Source organism: Lingula anatina, chromosome 2 (genome assembly GCF_051362555.1).
Source record: "Lingula anatina isolate TDL-2025a chromosome 2, LinAna3.0, whole genome shotgun sequence".
Classification (NCBI taxonomy): Eukaryota; Metazoa; Brachiopoda; class Lingulata; order Lingulida; family Lingulidae; genus Lingula; species Lingula anatina.
The window spans coordinates 42,387,360-42,407,318 of record NC_141768.1 but is presented as its reverse complement, the minus strand read 5'-3'; the positions used below and the strand labels follow the sequence as shown (position 1 = coordinate 42,407,318).

General features: G+C 38.4%; 1 protein-coding gene across 2 annotated transcripts in view; it reads right to left on the bottom strand.

Moving 5' to 3' along the window:
• Positions 1-19,959, bottom strand: part of LOC106181652 (uncharacterized) — an 89,613-nt gene that overhangs the window by 56,015 nt on the left and 13,639 nt on the right. For both annotated transcript variants that reach the window (XM_087007281.1, XM_087007282.1), the window contains exons 10-42: positions 18,968-19,180; positions 18,434-18,580; positions 17,895-18,066; positions 17,054-17,461; positions 16,536-16,720; positions 15,869-16,105; positions 15,252-15,359; positions 14,810-15,007; positions 14,304-14,510; positions 13,501-13,638; positions 12,892-13,056; positions 12,403-12,552; positions 11,903-12,019; positions 11,370-11,511; positions 10,830-10,969; positions 10,386-10,603; positions 9,761-9,953; positions 9,209-9,391; positions 8,595-8,792; positions 8,000-8,213; positions 7,233-7,579; positions 6,677-6,910; positions 6,301-6,444; positions 5,387-5,561; positions 4,815-4,990; positions 4,021-4,282; positions 3,298-3,578; positions 2,636-2,875; positions 2,221-2,382; positions 1,648-1,816; positions 1,136-1,314; positions 565-726; positions 72-301 (exon numbers count right to left, since the gene is read on the bottom strand). In XM_087007281.1, the coding sequence (XP_086863407.1) occupies positions 72-301; positions 565-726; positions 1,136-1,314; positions 1,648-1,816; positions 2,221-2,382; positions 2,636-2,875; positions 3,298-3,578; positions 4,021-4,282; positions 4,815-4,990; positions 5,387-5,561; positions 6,301-6,444; positions 6,677-6,910; positions 7,233-7,579; positions 8,000-8,213; positions 8,595-8,792; positions 9,209-9,391; positions 9,761-9,953; positions 10,386-10,603; positions 10,830-10,969; positions 11,370-11,511; positions 11,903-12,019; positions 12,403-12,552; positions 12,892-13,056; positions 13,501-13,638; positions 14,304-14,510; positions 14,810-15,007; positions 15,252-15,359; positions 15,869-16,105; positions 16,536-16,720; positions 17,054-17,461; positions 17,895-18,066; positions 18,434-18,580; positions 18,968-19,180 (6,494 nt within the window). The remainder of the gene's footprint in view (positions 1-71; positions 302-564; positions 727-1,135; positions 1,315-1,647; positions 1,817-2,220; positions 2,383-2,635; positions 2,876-3,297; positions 3,579-4,020; positions 4,283-4,814; positions 4,991-5,386; positions 5,562-6,300; positions 6,445-6,676; positions 6,911-7,232; positions 7,580-7,999; positions 8,214-8,594; positions 8,793-9,208; positions 9,392-9,760; positions 9,954-10,385; positions 10,604-10,829; positions 10,970-11,369; positions 11,512-11,902; positions 12,020-12,402; positions 12,553-12,891; positions 13,057-13,500; positions 13,639-14,303; positions 14,511-14,809; positions 15,008-15,251; positions 15,360-15,868; positions 16,106-16,535; positions 16,721-17,053; positions 17,462-17,894; positions 18,067-18,433; positions 18,581-18,967; positions 19,181-19,959) is intronic.

Genomic DNA, 19,959 nt, shown 5'->3' with positions numbered 1-19,959 from the left:
CATATAATCACCCTGTCGCATCCACAATGCTAACCCAATGTCACACCTAACACACTCTCTACAAAACTTACATGTGTTCCATTTCTACAGGGCAGTGGTGCAGCCACACCAGCTGGACAGTAGTGACCAGCAGGACAGTAGGTGGTGTTGGGTTCCTGGTATATGGTCCCCACTGGGCAGTAGTAGCCCTCTCCACACTGTCCAGTGGGGGCTGTTAACCCTGGGGTCTCACAGTAATATCCCCCTGGGCACTGGAGACACTCTGAGGCTGCGGCCAGGCCAGTCAGGTTAGAGTATGTACCTGAATAGGCAGATATAAACAGTGATACACAGGGTATTTTTTCTTTCTTTATTCTCTCTTTTTTTAGAATGGAATTGGTTATTATTATAGGTACATGTATTACATTATTTCATAAATACACTAAGTAAAATTTACCAAATGGGAAAATTGTTTGATATTAACTGAAAATAATAATTTGAACTCCCTGGATTAAAAAAAAGCATAAGCATCATGTACTTAAAACAAAAAAGACATAGATCACAATCAATAGCACAGTCACTTACCCTGTGGACATGGTTCTGGGACAAAACTTCCATTAATACAGTAACTTCCCTCTGGACATAGTGCATAATCTGGAGTGCTGGCTTGAGAATTGGACGGACAGTAGTAGCCTCCCCAGCACTGACCAGTGGGTGTGGTCAGGTTGAGTCCATTGCAGTAGTAGCCTAATAATAAAATAGTAAAGGTCAATATGACACTTGCAAAGCATTTCAAAAATACATTAAAAATCTATATAAGACACAAAAAGCAATATATGGTATCTTTAATAATCAATATTATCATTTTTATGTCACTTTATCTAATGATCAAATGCACCTAATTTAGTAACATATGAATAATTGATATGAAGTAATATAAATCAATACATTCAAGTATTTCCCCTAGACAGTCTAAGAATATTGCAAGTCCTTAAAAAAAGAAAATTGTTTCCAATTAGATACTTTTTTTTACCTTTTGACGAAAATGGATTTTTTCCTTACTCAAGAGACTACAAAAAACACAATTCACCATCGAATACTTAAATTCTACTCTGTCACATCAAACTATGCCATCCCATATATACTACACACATACCTTGAGTACAGTTTGAACAATCACTTGCTGCTGTTAGTCGGACATTACTGGAGAAGGTTCCCAGGGGGCATTTCTGTGGCTCAGTGCTGCCCTCTGGACAGAAGAACCCAGCAGGACACTCATCTGCATTTGGTTCCCCAAGAGGTGTTCCTGACTTGGCTCCAAGACGGCAGAAATACCTGAGTGTATTATAACAAAACAATAATAATATGATTTTTGTGTAACAAGTGACATCTATAAAATTATGGACCAGATAAGGAATATATTGAATACAAATATTGTAAAGAGCACTGTTTTTATAACATTTCTATGTAACTAAAAAAACAATGATAAACTTTTTATTAAAACTAATATGAGTAATATTTAGTAATTAACCCACTATCTCATCTATCTACGTTGTATGTTTAATTCTCCAAACCAAAGATCAGAGTCAAACTTTGTCACTTTCAGATTTCAGCTAATATTAAAATAAAATTAGGTAAATTCACAAACACGCACGCACTCACACTCACCCTGCATTACACAACTTAGTATAGTTGCTCAGTGCTGGTTCATCACAGTAGTACCCTCCTGCACACTGGGTGCACTCTCCCACAGACCTCAGGCCCTGTACACTGCTGTAGGTACCATTAGGACAGGGAAACTCTGTGCTAAACCGGGTACCATTGGGGCAGTAATAACCTGGAATGTTTTTATCAAAACAGGTATTACACATTTGAAGACTGTAACAAAATCAATTGCTTGTCCAATATTTACATAAAATCCTTGATATATTGAAGAAATATGCTAACATGAAGCAAACAAAAAACACGCAGTGCCCCTAGTTGGAATACAAATTGAAAATAATATCCAAAGATGAAAAGAAAATATACAAACAAAAGACACTTATTATTATAGTCATACCTGTTTAAAAAACCCTCCACAACAAATAAGCAAACAACCTGAATGTAATACTCCCGGGTCTTAACTTTTGTATTCACTTATTAACCACATTAATGCAGTCAGATATACAACCAATTAAACCCAAGCCCCAACTCCTTCCCCCTCTTCCTCCCTTTCAGACTCCATTAAGTGTTGGATATTACCCTCAGGACAGTAGGAGGTGTTGTACAGCACCACTGGCTCTCTGGTATTGTCACAGTAGAATCCTTCCAGGCAGAGTTTACATGCTCCCTGTGCCGTCTCATCCTGGTAGTAGCCAGCCACACAGCGGACAGGCTCATGGCTTCCTCTGGCACAGTAGTGACCTGTATGAAGTCATTTCAAAGTTTTTGTAATACACTTTTATTGACCAGTTGGTCACTTTTTACAAAGTGCTTCAAATGGTTGAAGATCTTTTTTGTTATTTAGTTTTCATTTTGTGTGAGCACTGAAAATTTATATAAATGTATGTAATCCAGCATCTATCAAATTCAGATTTCCAGAAATCAACACCAAATATCATATCACTTGTTTTAAAAATCCTTAAATGTAAGTCTCAGATAAATTAAGATTTATTACCTTGAGGACATGGGTACAGGACAGGGGTGGGGTCACTCATGCCCTCTGGACAGTAGTATCCTTCAGTGCACTGACCAGTGGGGTAGACATTGCCATATCCACCACAGTAGTACCCTGCTGTACAGTTAAGACAGTCTTCAACCCGTTGGCTGCCTGTGTTGTTCATAAAAGTCCCCGGGGGACACAGGGTGCCATTGATGCTGCCTGAGGGGCAGTAGCTACCAGCTGGGCAGACGTTACCTGCAAATATGTTGGAAAATGATATCATACTATATGTACTGAGATCAATCATCTGAGACACAGGGTGCTTGTTAAAATGTACAAATTGATCCTCTGGGATTCAGTATAAAAATGGCAGCTATATTGCTGAAGTCTGACTCAGTTCCTCTTCCTTGGGGAAACAAGGAGCTTTCAGAGACATTTTTAGTATTTTTAACAATTGTTTTTTTTTTGTTCTACAAAGTACAATGTAAAATAGGTTATGCAACAAATGATATTAAAATTAAAATGAAAACTGCAAGTCAGTATGCTATTTTGCTTAGTCACTTTTTTAAAATAAATATAAATGAATATAATAATCTCATTATCATTGAAATCTGTTAAGAATATAAATATTAAACAAATGTCTCTACTTAAATATAAACTAAAATACTTTGACCTACCTGTGGTGCCATCTGTTGGAGCATTGGAGCTGGCACCACTCAGACAGAAGAAGCCAGCATCACACAGCCCATTGGGTGCTGCAAGGCCAGTGTCAGCACAGTACTCTCCTGGGTCACAAGGTATCATGGCCGAGGTTCCATTGGGGCAGTAATACCCTGGCTGGCACTGACCCCCCTGGTCAGAGGCAGACGGCTGGGCAAACTCGGCACCGCCAGTACAAAACCAGCCTGCATCACAAAGGTCTGTTGGTGTTGATAATCCTGTGGTTCCACAGTAGTATCTGAAAGAATTGGTCTACCATTTCAGCATTGTTTTCAGTTTCTAATGGTTGGATGATCTGATCAACTTTTTATATCACATATACTTTCTGTGTTATTGACATGACAGAAAGGGGAAAATCCAAATGGAAAGTGAGTTATGAAGTTTTTCTTTAGTATACTGTACATAAGGATTGTCTTTGTACTAATACTGCAGCAATGAATCTCCCCCCATCTGACTCTCCCTCACAAACATAATTAAACTATAGATAAGACTTACAAATAAAAATATTATTCTGTTTAATGATTACATTTATGTTTCTAAGGTAATAGGAGTCACTTCCAACCACAAAACTATTAGAGGAAATCAAAGAAAAATCATTTTACATATCAAATTATATGTAATTATTGAAGTTTAAACATAAAAGATTGGGGGGGGTCTATAAATATACCTGTATTACTTACCCAGGGGGGCAACTCAAACATTCTGATACAGCACTTCTCCCAGTAATGTTACTGTATTTCCCCCTGGGGCATGGGTTGGTAAAGGCATCAACAGAGCTCTCAGGGCATGCAAACCCTGCAGGACATTCAATGGGCCAGGAGGTGTTGATTGGACAGTAGGAGCCAGCTGGACATGCTGGACATGTTACCGTTCCTGTCACGTTGGCATATGTTCCTGCCACGCACGGCTGTGGGGCCGAGGAGCCAACTGCGCAGAAGTAACCTGTTGTGTAATGAAATGGAATGATGACAATATTTCATATAACTGACACAGTAAGTTTTTGTGTAAACTTTGATTTCTTGACTTGATTTCTCTGGATGTGCACATTTGAAAGACTCACCAATCAATTAACATGTACAAGTCAGCATCATCACTGTGATCAGGATAGCAGTGTCAGCTGAAATCTTAGTCCGTCTTTTAAATGCATGTATCCAGAGAATTTAAAGGAACAGACACCTGGATAGACAAACTTACCTGAGTCTGTAGTAAGTTTTGCTACATAACCTGAAGCTGAATATCTAACAGCCTTTATGCACTCAAAGTAACAATACTAACAGTTCCTTCAAACAAGTTATCGACAGAGGCTTTTAACACACGTGCAGCCTCATTCCCTGATGAAGGTTACTTGTTACAAATTGAAATATTGAAGTCATAAGAATAACTCTGAGTTTAGCTGATGTTTGAAAAATTAAACAATTACAGGACTTTTACAGCTGAAAATATTAATTATCAAAATAATGACATCTTTCCATACCTGTAGGACATATGTCTCCATAGGTTTCATTGACTGGAGTGGCAGAGGGGGAGCCTCTGATGCAGTAATATCCAGCAGAACAAGCTGAGCCTGTGGCAGTCATGTTTAATGATGGACAAAATGTCCCTGGGTCACAAGATGTACATGCTGACTCACTTCCAAGTTTGATGCTGAACCTGAAGACAGAAAATTCATTCAATGTGTAGTTTCTTCCAGGAGTTACCTATATGTCATTCTTCTTTTGTACCTTTTAAAGAGACTACCAAGTCAATCTGTCACTCAATTATTAAGTAAATATTTGTTGATGAATGAAATTTGTTTCACACCAATCATCAATATGCATTTATTGTTTTTTTGTTTATGTAAAGATATATTTTCAATGAACAAGAAAAGCTTCATACAAAGAACCAAGAAAAAATGGAAGACTAATTTTCTGTAAAATTGAAAATACTGAAGGTCAGCTAGTGGTATCATTTATTCTAAACGAACATAATATTCTTGAATTCATAAGCAAGTTTCAGAATTGTTTTCTGATCCCATCTATATATTACACCAGTCTAAATAATACCAACCCATAAGAGCCTGCTGGACATGGTATTGGCTCTGAGGTACCCGCTGGGCAGTAGTGGCCTTTCGGACACCACCCATAGTCTGCAGTGGTTTCTGGGTCAAATTCGGGGGCAAACACTTTAGCCCTGGTCAAGGCCCAGTAGCCAGCACTGATTAAACCTGTCACATTCTGAAGACCTGGAATAATAATAATAATAATAATAATAATAATAATAAGATCAACATAGTATGGCAATCAAATAGCTATTATACAAAGACATTAAGAAAATTTTGGCAATATATTTATTTGTTGTCATATTCAATAATAAAAGTAAAAAAACTGATACCAAAAATAAAAATGTAATCTTTATGCTTATATCATTAGATTATACATTTTGCAAGCTAATACATCAAGTAGGCACTGATAATGCTCAGCTACCAGTGTATAACCCCTACTGCCATCTCTATATTCAAACATATCATATGAATATAATGTCACATAAATCAAGAAACTGCAAACAAATTTGGAATCTCCACAGCCCCCTTCAATAACCAAAAATTTTCTAAATAAACACAGTTGACATATTAAAGAGTAAATCTTTCCTCTTATCAGCTCAATGTTTGTATAATTTAGATTTTGTGTTGCTATATGCAAGATTACATTTTTGCTTGTCCAAACAACACACAGTGCATATCCCCTCATTTAAGATACATGACCTACAATTATGTCATCAGGCAAAGTACTTAAGGTGTGCCGAGATAGAAAAGAGGAGGCATGGGGTGAACAGAATTTGCAATCCACTGAGTTAAGTGGAGAGTTTAGCAAGCAATGATTAACAAACAATACAGAATTACACAGGGGTATTGCAAATCAATTTGTGCTCCCAGATATCAAGGCTAATACAATGATGCCAAAACCAGAGACAGTAAACATTACCTGTAGTGAGGCAGTATGCTCCTCCATCACAGTCTGTGCACTCGCTCTCTGCAGCCAGCCCCACCCTGTTCCCGTAGGTCCCCCTGGGGCAAGCTGTACCCTGAGTCACTGGTATAATATCTGTACTGGCCTCACAGTACTGACCTGAAGAAAGAACAGTGGAAACACTTAATACCTGTACCCTGGATAACAAGAAATAAGCATATGCTGACAATCTAACACTTGACTTGAAAAAAAAAATTTCAGACCGAAAAAGAATGTATTTGAACTTTTTATGCGCCCTGTGTTTCAGAGGTAAAATTTACACCAGCAACATAACACTGATCTAAGAACATGGACCTAACAAACTGAATGCATTTCCAGTTGATGTACTTACCTCTGGGACATAAAACAGGGGCCTGTCCAGGAAGACATAGGTAGCCAGCGATACACAGCGTACATTCCCACAATCCTGTGTTGTTGGCATAGTAACCTGCAGGACAGAGGCTTGGAGTGTCGGTGCCATTAACACAGATGTGGTGCTGGGGGCAGATCCCTCCTGTGGTGGAGTTATCCAGGGGTTCTGGGAGATGTGCTCCGCCCGTACAGAAATACCCAGCACTGCACAGACCTGAAATATATAATTATTCAGGATAAACCTCTTGCACATATGGGACGGGTGCTGGAGACTATCCCCTATGACAGTAGATCAGGTGACCATTCCATCCAGGTCATTTACCTAGTGAAAGGTCTCAGGCAATGTCCATCAGTTGCCAAATGTAAGTTCTCTCTCTCATTTCAGTTCTGCTGGATGACTAAAAGCATTTACTCATAATTGTTTACCATTTACATAATTACATAATTTGTCAATAAATGCTGATTGATTTGAATAATGTCAATAAACATCAACAGTTCTTTAAACATAAAAGAAACGTTAACAGGATATCATTTACCTGACACATGAGTGAGTCCTGCAGCGGCGCAATATGTTCCAGGATCGCAATCTAAGCAAGCAGCAATAGAGGCACCTCCTTTATCTGGGTTATAGGTTCCCCTGGGACAGGGGGTAGGCTCGGCTGTACCCTGCAGACAGTAGTGACCAGCTGGACAACGGTCACCCCACAGGATAATAGTCTTGTTCCCTGCTGTGTCGTTGTTAAAGACAGGGTCATCGTCCAGTGCACTTTCGTAGCAGATGTGTCCAGCTTTACACTGACCGGCTGGTGCAGTGGCACCATTGTCTCGGCAGTAGTAGCCTTTTGGGCATATGGTGCAGTTGTCCCTACTGGTGGCATGGGTGCTGGAGAAAAAACAGACAATGAGGACATGGTGTTGTGCTAGGTAAGACTGTGTTAGGTGTATGTTTGTTTAGAAATTTTATTTGACATGACTTTATGTACTTAATTGATTAAGTTCCTGAGTAACTGCTTATCAAAAGCAACATTTTGTGATAACTATCACCTATCCCTCAACTATATCCCACTCTTATACACATGTGATGATTTTCTTTATAGAAATTGAATTAAGGGGAAGGTCACAATTTAGTACTCATACAAAATTTTCTGAAATTGGGATAAAACCAAGTTATTAGCTAATCAAAACCAATACTAACCATGCAAACTACTTCTGAATAAGACTTTAAAAACCAGGCTGAAACTAAACTAAAACTGAGGCTAAAACAATGCACACGAGACTGGCTCCAATATCCCCATCAACTCACATGTTAGAAAAGGTTCCCGGAGGGCAGTCTAAGGGGACATAGCTTCCACTCATACAGTACTTCCCAGCTGGACAAGCTGTCCGATTGGTCATCGCTTTGTCAGGACAGTAGAAGCCTTCATCACATACAAAGCACTCCGACTGCCCATAGTACGGATTGTATGTTCCAATGGCACACTCTGTCTGTGCTGTTGAGCCATTTGTGGCATAATAACCTGGAAATAGGAATACGTAAATTGTAAAATAGTTCGCTGCAGTTAGTTGCTTGTTTCAACATACCCCTTGGGTAGTGATGGAAGCTGCCAATTAAGTATATTTTAGCTAAATCCCTGCTACTGAACTTTATTTAAAATGATAAGTTATTCAGTCAATCTGAAAACTAGATCAACTGCAATACACAACTAGTAGGTTGACTGCAAAATTTCCATCAATCTAAATATTTTCCCTGTATTGTATCATGAGACAAAAGCACACTCCCTTTAAATGTTTCCTTCACATTACTTTAGGTAGTGCGAAAACATACTGACCTTGAATATTTTCTGCACCTGATTCTGACTCTAAGTAAAACTTAAGCTCAAATTAATGTGTTAACTCACCTTGGTCTACAATATGCTGCCTGGGATTATGTGCCCCTCCTGTGCAGTAATAACCTCCCCAGCAGAGTCCCGTTGGTTCACCTCCAGCCACAGAGGAACAGTAGTAGCCCTCATCACAGTCGCGGCACCCCTGGATTGTAGTGGCACCAGACTCGTTACTGTAGGTCCCCATTGGGCATGGCAATGCCTCCCATGATCCTAAAAAAAGAATAGAAAAAAGAATGATCAGTCACAAATCTTAAATCCTATGAAAAAACTGTAGCTACAGAAAGAGTTAACATAAGCATTCTGAATCAAATATTGACATATGAAGTGAAGATTACAAGGGGAATAAATTATCAGGGGGTCGTACTTGTCAGTCCTTTTAACTAATTTTATGTCTGGTCAGATTTGATTTTTTTTGGCATATAATTTAGTTTAAGAGTGAGATATGTTTCATCTTGGATGGTATCTCTCATGGTATTGTGTATATATTAGGCTCAGAAGTGCCTTGAAATATCCATTCAATCTCAGGTTTGTTTACAACAGATGACAATCTACCTGACGTAATTCTTGGCCAAGATTCAGACTGGATTTGACAGATGTTCTCACCTTCCTGTGGAGGATACACATACCTGATGTACAATAACCTCCTCGGGGACAAATCACCCCAGTGGTGTTGTCATTGGGAGCTGATGTGGTGGCACCAGAATAACATAGAAACCCAGGATCACACTGGCCTCTGGCCTGTAACAGACCTGGGGCATCACAGTACATCCCTGGGTCACAGAGACGGCAGTCGGTCATCTGTTCTAGGTCTGAAATTTGGGAAATATTGTGTTAGATGTCCTAAATATATACAAATATATACAAAACGGTATGTTTTATTGGCAGATGTTGTGTACCTGTATCACAATCTATGTATCTATTAAGAAAAATATTACCAACAGACAAAAAGGACCATTGCATTTGACAAAAAGGAATTTATAGAAGAGATACATATAATCTTCATTTAATCATCAAGGTCAAAACACAGCAGACTGGATGTAGCAAACAATCACTGCTTAGCAAGTGTACAAACTGAATCTGAAAATTCCATGTTGTTTATCGTTATCCAGTCACATTTTCTTGGAAAATTCACAAAGATATCAGCTAAGATAAATCCCCATCCTCCATCAGTCACTTACTTGTATTATTTCCATATCTCCCAATGGGGCAGGGCTCTGGCTTGGAAGAGCCGTCCACACAGTAGTACCCTCTGGGGCAGTCTGTAGGGTCAATTGAAGCCACTGGACAGTAGTAGCCTCTTGGACAGGTCAAGCACATGGTCACATTAGGAGTGGCTGACACATTAGAGTAGGTTCCCTCAGGACAGGCAGCCTGGACAGGAGTAAAACAATAAATATCAATGTGTTGAGCATGACAATTTAAACTTTACATTTATGTAAATTACACTTATGTATAATTTTATACAATAAATTACTAAGATGACATATGTTATTGTATTAAATGTGTTGAATCAAATTGAAAGTGCAAGATATAGCTATTGATTTAAATCAAATGTATTAATATCACTTTTTCATACGGGATTCGAAGTACATTATAAATAACGTGAAGTACATCAAGAAAGGCATGGCTCATACGTTCCAGGATAGCATTTACAGAATACAGTCTTTTTTCTCTGCAGGTGTCCTAAAGTTCATGACCTTCTGAATAGCACAAATCTATTACCCCAGAAAGTGTTTTGAGTTTATTTTCACTTCAAGTTAATTAACATAATGCAATGCCATATTTTATAAAATCATAACCTACCTGTCTTGGACCGTATGGACCAATCAAAGCTGGGGAGCTGCCATACACATTGGTAATAGGACTGTCACAATAGTAGCCTGGGTCACACATCCCACTCTCTACAAACACCCCTTCCAGACAGTAATAACCAGCTGGACATGGTTCACAAGCACTGATGTTAGGACCATTGGTCACTCTGTTTATGGTGCCAACTGGACAGTTGATCTCCTCCACAGTGGCTGAAATGGCACGTTAATACAAGTTAAGTAATTTAGAAGTTTAGAGATTGATCATATTTTCTATATCCATTAACACTGAACATGGCAATATGTTACATACAGCTGGTTTTATTCTGAAATGTATTAGTTGAGTCATTGTGTTCAAAACACATTGCAATGCACTGGATGTGACAATGCCTCAATTGTGCTAGATGAGACATTGTGTTTCATACTATGTGAGCCCTACCTTCAGGACAGTACATTCCTTTGGAGCAGTCTAAGGCATTCGTTTCACTGTGCAGTCCTGGCAGACAGTACCTGCCTGCGGGACACCTCTTCTCTGTCAACATCATGGTCTCTGAGGTGGTCTCATTGTCACAATAATGTCTGAAAAATACAATAAATACCATACAAATTCAACATCTGAGTTTATGTTGGACCTTACCTAACTGAGTGCAATGGGCCTGATGTGAGATTGTTGCATAAGGTATTATAAAATTATCCTTTGTTACCAGCAATCAGAGTTAACTTCTTTTAATTGTGTTTGTTTTAAGGTAAAAAAAATCCAATTCTTTTTAAACAATCACTAAACACCTTAAATACCAATGCATCAATAACAATTGACCATTGGAATATGATTAAACAACATACTGCTAGCAACCAATGTCTTACATTTACGCTATATGAGTAATAGAATTTGAACAATAAACATATAATGAGAAGCAGTTTTTCAGTTCTGTTTTAACCATGTTACATGGGGTATTCTAGAATAAAAGCAAAGTATTACCCTATTTGACAGACAGTACATTCAAACTGCCCTGGCTTGGAATAAAATCCTGTTCCACAAGGTAATGGTGTAGTTGTGTTCTCCAAGCAATAATAGCCACCCACACAGTCCACACAGGAGAACTGACGCTGGGCAGGGATGCCTGAGGTATAATATTCATTAATATAAAATATTTAAGTTGACTAGTATTATTCAGTATTTCAATTGGTGAAGCTTTAATGATAATTAACTTCAATTTCTACTTCTGATGAGAAATTTATTAAACAGTGGGACATCCTACTAAATTCGACCTTCATGGACCAAATTTGAACAATCATTTCTGTGTTAAATTTTGTCTTTCTTATGGCATACACTTGTCAGATTGGGTTGCAGTGAAAAATTGCCTCAAGGAAACATAAAAATGAGATGAAATAAGAGATGATAAGATACATGTGAATTTTTGAATAATTCTGCGAGACTGCGAGACTCCGAACATATTATTAGAGCAGGCAGATAAAAATGTTTTTTTTTGTGTATAGCTGGTTTAGACGTACCAGCTCCAATGAAGTAATCCAGCACCACTTCCCCACTGGTAAGGTTGGTACCCCAGGGCATGAAGGTCCCCCTGGGGCACACCGTGACATCACTCACTGCAAACTCACAGTAGGTGCCTGAAATGAAAAAAGATTCGTTGTTTTTATACTAATAATAACAATAATAGCTAGAGGAACAGAGTGGGAATGAAGAGGGATATGGTGCATTAGATTTAATAATATTATTTAGCTTTTTCTAAAGCATATTCATATCCCAGCAGTGTGCAATTTAAATAGGTATAACATGTCATTGATTTGCTTGGTACCATATGAATGTTATCAGTTTATCACATATTTTCTTCTTTTCAGTCATCTGCTTCATGACAATAGTTTACTGCTGACATGATTGTCAGTAAAAGTTTCTTGGCATAGAATGTCATGAAACAGGTATGAAAAAATAATGTCTCTGATTAATTTTCAAATGTTTGAGAGCATAAATTTATTTTTAAGATCTACTGTACCCTGGTGGCATGTTTTGCACTGTGTTTCATTGTAAAGGCCTTCCACATCATTGTATGTGCCATTGGGGCAGCCATACTGTGTGGGGTACTCAGTTCCTTCTGGGCAGTAGTAACCTCTTGGGCAGGGTCCACTGGTCCATGGTTCTCCTCCTACAATGGAGAAAAGTAATCATTCAACTGAGATTCTCATATCATGATATATTTCTGACAAACTTCCAGAAAAGAACCTGAAGAAATGAGCTTTTTAGATCAGGAAGATTATTATTATTTATGACTTCTCATTAATCATGGCTGGTTAGTAATCCTTTTACCTCATTATTCTAAATGGTAAGAAAAGTTTTGTTTGCATGGTGAGTTTAATGTGGTAGGTGTAATTTGTCTTTAACATAACAACAATATTGAGGAAAACATGAATTATACAGACAGAATGCTAGCAGACATAATTGCATTAGGTGTGACTTCAATTGTGTTAGTTGTGACAACACTGACCATTACAGTAGTATCCTGGATCACATGGAGTACACTGGTCAGCAGCAGACAAGTTGGCACTGGCTGAGTATGTCCCTGATGGGCATGGGTAGCGGTCAGGGGTTGGGGTCATTGCTGGACAGTAGTAGCCAGGCATACAGTTCTGAGGGGGACTGATGTCCACACCTGAAATGAGATACCTTCATATTTTATTTCTATTCACAGGATAAAATAAGTGACAAAAGTTATATTTCTGCATAAGGCAAAAAAACTGATAACTAATTTTCAATTTTAAGGCACCAGTCTAAATAATAGAGATTGAGAGTCACTGCCACATCTTTGACTCAAGTTTGTAATCATTTAACTTTTGGACAGTTGATTGAAGACTGATTGGTTCTTAAATGTCTACCAAGCTGACACTCAGTATCAACAATTTTATTTTCTATTGCTGTTAGTGAAACTGCACAGGGGTTTGTTCCACAACTGAACACTGCTCAAATCTGTTTAATCAAAGTATCATTTCCATGTCACCACTTCTCAGCACATTTGAGAAAATTTAACTGAACAGTTATGAATGTACTATAATATTCCTTGGGTGTCAAGGTACAGTGGTCATCCTGATAACATTACCTGTCCCCCATGAGCAGTAGAAGCCAGGTGGACATGGGTCACACTCCTCAGCACTGGTCAGGTCAGTACGGCCAGTGTAGGTGCCAGGTTTACATGGGTACTGGTCTGGGGTAATGGTGCCATTAGGACAGTAGTAACCTGTTTGTATCAGATATTTATTAATAGAGATAAGTTCATATAACACATATACACACATGCATAGTCATAGACACACAAACACAGAAACATTCAGTACATGCATACATACATTCATACATACAAAGAGAACATTAGCACAATAAACATACCAACACACAGATTCAAACGTTCTCTCCCACACCCAAACACTTGTACACACTTGTGCAAACACAAATTAACATGGCAATACACACATACTAAACATGCATCTCGAGAAATGTATACAATGACATGTCTGCATGCACACACACACACACACATGTCAGCGCATGCATGCACGCACATACACACACACACATACACAAATTTTTGGATGGAGAACTGATAAGATTTGCCTGAAATCAAATGTAACTATTAGATAGAAATGATAAATAACATTCATAACTAAAAAATCACAAAACTACTTATGGTCCCTTTAATGAAGACTCCTTTACTTAATCATGTAATAATAATATGCAACTAATGATACGAAGTAGCAAAATTTTATTTAGCTACCTTAAGTATAAAGATAGATAACTTAGATGCATAACAACTGCTAACAAGTGTCTAAACTGGACATACATGCTTAAAGAAATTATAAAAATGTCACATTATAAAATTAAAATTTAAATAATATAAAACTCTACCTTGTGAGCATGGGACAGTGACATTATATTGTCCAATCAGAGGGCATGCCCACCCTGCATCACACAGCTTACAGTTCAGCTCATGCCCCGTTCTCTCCAGGGGGTTGTAGTACCCTGGTTCACAGGGGAGGGGCGTGACCCTCGGGGCATTGGCAGATCCCCATGGACAGTAGTGACCCACTGGACAGTCCACACACTGGGTGCTGTCTGGAGTGAATAAATGGGAGAGATGAGTACAAGAAATAAAAATATCATTTTTAAATGACACTGTGATAGTGTGGTGGATGAAAAATTGCATTGGAGGCATGATATTACTGGTATGTCACAGAGTAATTAGCTTTTGAGAATTCTATGTCTGTTGCACCAATGGAGAAGAATATCAGCTGAGAAAAAAAAATGAAACTTGAGGTTCAAAATCATATTAAATGAATAATGTTAATATATGTTATAAGAATACTATACAGAAACTGTCAAATACCAAGGGTGCAGATGTGTGTCTCACTTACTGATGAGTCCAGTAGCATTGCTGTAAGTGCCTATAGAACAAGGGTTGAGGAATCCTGTTCCCTGACTGGCATGGCACCAGAAACCAGCTGGACAGTCCAGGCCATCAGTGGATGACCCAGCTGGACAGTATTTTCCTTCTGGGCACGGCAGACACAGGGAGGCACTGGTTAAGTTTGTGACAAGACTGTATGTCCCACCTGAGATAAATAGGTTTGCGAGTTGAATTATCATTGGTAATTTAAACTTGGGTTCTTGCACACTCTTCACATATTATTTTAGGATGGAGAACTTACAAGATTTTTTTGAAATCAATAAAACATTTAGCTGAAAAAGTACATTAAGCAAAACTAATGAAAAAATTGCCATTTGAAATTAAATATAGTCCATAATAACTGTACAATGCCATGGTATAAAAGACAACCTATAGATGGAGGCACTTACCAGGACAAGCATGCTGTGTTGGGTTCTGGGTTCCCAGCAGACAATAGTGGCCAGCAGGACAGGGAGTACTTTCAAACCCAGTGTTACCTGTGCCCTGACAGTAGTAGCCTATAAAATGTAAATGAAAGATAGAGTGGAAGACAAGGTGCAATCTTTTCATTGAAAATTCGAAGCCTGAATTGCACAATATTTTATCATGTGATTTTAAAAATGACCATAAACCATTTTCTCAGTAAATCTGGTTATCACAGGAAATAGAATACTGAAATGTAATTATCTATGTTTAAATGACAGAAAATAAACATCTCTCTTCACCAGCTCATTTTTCTGCAACATGTTGGAAAAAAGATGTATTGCCAAAAAAGGACAAAATACACCAAAATGTATTGACAAAAATGTCAAAATACATACACACAAGAAAATTCTTGCTAACCACGCGCTTCCTGCCTCGTGCTACTGATGCACATGCGCACTGTGCATTCTCATTTCATGACGAACCAATATAATTGTTTGGTATAGAATTAACCACAGAGGAGCACTAAATGGCATTTCCAAATCAATGTATGTGAAAATTATATAAAAATAACAATTAAGAGATTGCATCTATTTCAGCAAACCTGGAGGACAAGGCAAGCAGTCTGCAATGGACGTGGATGCATTGTTGGGATTGTATGTTCCTGCTGGACATCCAAAGAAGTCCTTTCCATCGCAAAAGCCACCAGCGTTACACTCGGTGCCATTGGGACGAGGGGATGTTGACCCAGCTGGGCAAGTGTAACCAGCGTCACAGGCCAGACACGCTGTCATCAGGCCTGTAGAGTAAGTGCCTGGTGGACACTCTGTCTTGGCAGTGACTGAAATATGAGATTTGTATTGAATTTCTATCCATTCACAACAAATATTGGTGATAAAATGTATGTGACTGATAGAGCGTTAGAAGATAATCTGTCCTGGCTGTGACTGAAAATACTTCATGACAAAAACTGGAAACTGAATGTGCTTGACAGGGTATTGAAAGATCTCATGGAAGTAGATGAAATATGACATAAGAGATTGTGCTGATGGATTATTATTATATCTGGATGGAGAGTGAAGCTGATGCCTAGCATTTAGCATGAAACAAAACACACTTGGCTATAAGAAGTCTTCAAAAATTGATGGAAAAAAGCTTTGACACTCTGAGTTTCACCAACCAGTCAGGAATAAAACAAAACTACCCAGCCTCAACTTTAATTGCAATGACTCTTATCTAAAATCATTCTCCTAAGTGTCCCCTTGACCTACATGCTGTTGAAGGGCAATAGTATCCAGCTTCACATCCAGTACAGTTAGTAGAGACGGCAGCACTGTAGAACCCATTTGGACACCTCTCTTGGCCAGCAGTGGTAAAGGGACACTTATAGCCTTCCACGCAGTCTGTACAAGCTGTTTTACCCCCCAGAGCATACTGTCCTGGGTCACAGGCAATCCTGAATAAAACAAATAAAAATAAAAATCAATGAAATGATGTCTTTTATGCATTGATGTTCAGGATAACACCTAACATAATTTTTTTGAACATATTACAATTCTTCAAAACTATGCACCTCACATAACGTTATGTACGATTGAACATTCAATTGTATACATGACAGTGTGTATTGCTTTATTAAGTTGCTTGATGTAACTATGTAAATTTAATCTTTTTAAATAAAAATTGTAAGCACTTATTCCATTGATTGAAATTAATTAGTTTACATTAAGAATATCTCACTCTCTCAGCAGTAATTTCAAGCAGAAAGTGGCTCCATCTATACACCTACCTGCTGTCTGAATCAGTCGCTGCACAGTAATACCCAGGTGGACACATGGTACAGCTGGACGCATTTCCCACAGAAAAACTCCCACTTGGACAGTTTAATTCCACTGCTGCCAGAATACTTGGACAATACTTCCCTGCTGCGCATGCTGTACACTCAGTCTGACCACCAACAGAATATGTACCAGCACTGCATTGGACTTTGTAATCCATTGTGGTGTTGGGGCATTCATACCCCGCTGGGCATACTGTGCAAATGGATGCACGTGCCTCGGAGAACTCCCCTGGCTGACATTCCACCATCCCTGAGCCGTCAGCATTGGGGCACTTCCAGCCTGCCGCACATGCTGTACACTCAGACACATTGCCTGCAGAGATGGTGCCAAGTTCACAGGCCAACTCTATTGCCTCACTAAAGTAAAACATGAAATATTAATATATTATAACTATCTAATTGAACAAATCAAGTAGCATTTTATGATTGTAAAATGTGAAATGTGAATACTTGCTCCCAGGTAGAAATATCGCAATATCTGCTTATATATGGCAGATTTACAAAAACAAAATTCCAATATATACTGAATTAATTTGGTTTGTCTTTTGAAATTATCTCCTTTTAAGATTAAAATCAGCCAATGATTACTAACACTGTACACAGAGTATTATTCAGCACAAAGTAAAGTCTGCATATTTAAAAGAAGGAATATTTTACTACTGAAAGTCGGTTCCAAATGTATAAATATCCTTTGATACCTATACCAGCTCATGCTAGTCACTAAAAACAAGACCAGTCACTAAAAACATTATCGCCCTCCACAGATCCTATTATTGCCACAATAACTTACGTGGTGCTGGGACAGTATTTCCCAGCTGGACACTCAGTGCATGTCTCACTGCCCAGGATGGAGTAGGACCCCGCCCAGCAGGCTGTATTATGAAAGGGGTTAGTATTGTCTGGACAAGCATACCCAGCTGGACAGATGGTGCAGGCTGTCTGACCAGCAGTGCTCTGGTAGCCTGAAATGGACAGAGGTCACTGATCCTTGGTGAAAGATTTTCTAAGTGTATATTGGTGTGTCAAAGTTTGGTTATATTTTTCACACATACAATATTCAAATGTCATATTAATACAATATTAATCACTGGTTGCCTTTATAAATTCACATATTTTTACTCGATGAATAAATCTCCATATATTTGGATCTTTTGTAGGATTGTACATATAAACAAATAATGATAAGAAGGGTTGGAAACTGGTGAAGCTGCATTTTAATTCATTAAAAATGTAAATAATATCTGCTTTTATCATATAAGCTATAATGATAGACTAAACAAACTGTACTTGCATGTGTGCGTGCGTGCATGCGTGTGTATGTGTGTGTACCTGTGTTACAAGCTGATCCCACAGTCTCTGTACTGGGACATTCAAAGCCAGCTGGACATATAGTACAGTTGCTGGCCGTGGGGTCCACATTGTAGAAACCAGCAGGACAGGCCACAGGGGTGCTCCCCTGGTCAGCACAGTAGTATCCTGGAAGAGGCAAATGTGAAGTTTATATCCTCATACTTTGGAATATTATTTTGTGAATGCTCTGTCCTATTTTGTCAAAATAATATCTCATTTTATGCTTAATACAGGGTTGATAAATAGAAACAGGCAACATATAGCAAATTTAAATTAAATCAAATAAAGGATCTTAAGCTCCTTCCTCTTCTTTAAGATAAAAACTAAACATTTACTATAAGCATGGTATCTTTGATGAAAATATTAGAAAAATTATAAGACAAGGCTAAAGCATACTGTATACCAATATGTTTCTCATTTCATCTTAAAAGACACACACCTTTTCTTTCCTCTCTTAAATTCTATTTTTTAGTCCTTGTATCTCACAGATGTCACACCCTATTCATCACTTACCAAGTGGGCATGGTGTGCATGCTGTGGCGAGCCCTGTAGAATAAGTGCCTGCACTGCATGCAGTGGCAGCAGAGGCAGTGCATGAATACCCTGGTGGACAGGCCAGACAGGCAGTCCACCCAGTTTCAGAGTAATAGCCATCAGCACAGGCAATCTCTGTAGTGGCGCCTGTTGGACAAAAGGTCCCTGCGGTACAGTTTGTACAGGCTGTCTCTGAAATGTGAAATATCAAGACATGCTGTGAATGTTATCTTTTGGTGGTTTGATATCTTTTGGTGCAAAAAAGTTCATGCAATATGATTGAAACATACTGTATACCAAGATCTGTCATATATTTTTTGTACCAAGAAATACAATAAAGACTTATTTAATACCCATTCCAAATCAATCTTTTGCTCTAATAGGTATAATCATTTCTACTAATGAAGAAAGAACCTTGGCTCTGTACTGTAATGTGATAAGCTTTTAATTCAGGTGGTTAGATAGCAAGATCTAAAATTCATTTAGATATATATGTCTCTTTTTATGTACAGACACAGATGTGTCTGTACATATTGCCATCACCTGCGTCTGTCGTCGCCGTCGCCGGCGCCGGCGCCGGCGCCGTGCACTTTCCTTGTAAACACGATAAGTGGAGGGCAGTTTTACTTTTTGGCTTTATATTTACAGAGCTGATGAATATTCATAAAACGCAGGTCAAGTTCGAAAATCAGCATGATCGGGCCATTATTGTATAAGTTATGATGTTTTTTCACTTTTCAGCATATATGCAACCCTGTAAACACATTTTAAGGCAAACCGTTAGGCCTGTTGTCATGAAACTCACAGGAATAATCAATCTTACTAAAATGCAGGTCAAGTTCAAAAATCGGCATGATCGGGCCACTATTTTAGTAGTTATGCTGTTTTTTCATTTTTCAGCATATATGCAACACCGTAAACACAATATAAGAAAAACAGATGGGCCAATTGTCATTAAACTCACAGGAGTG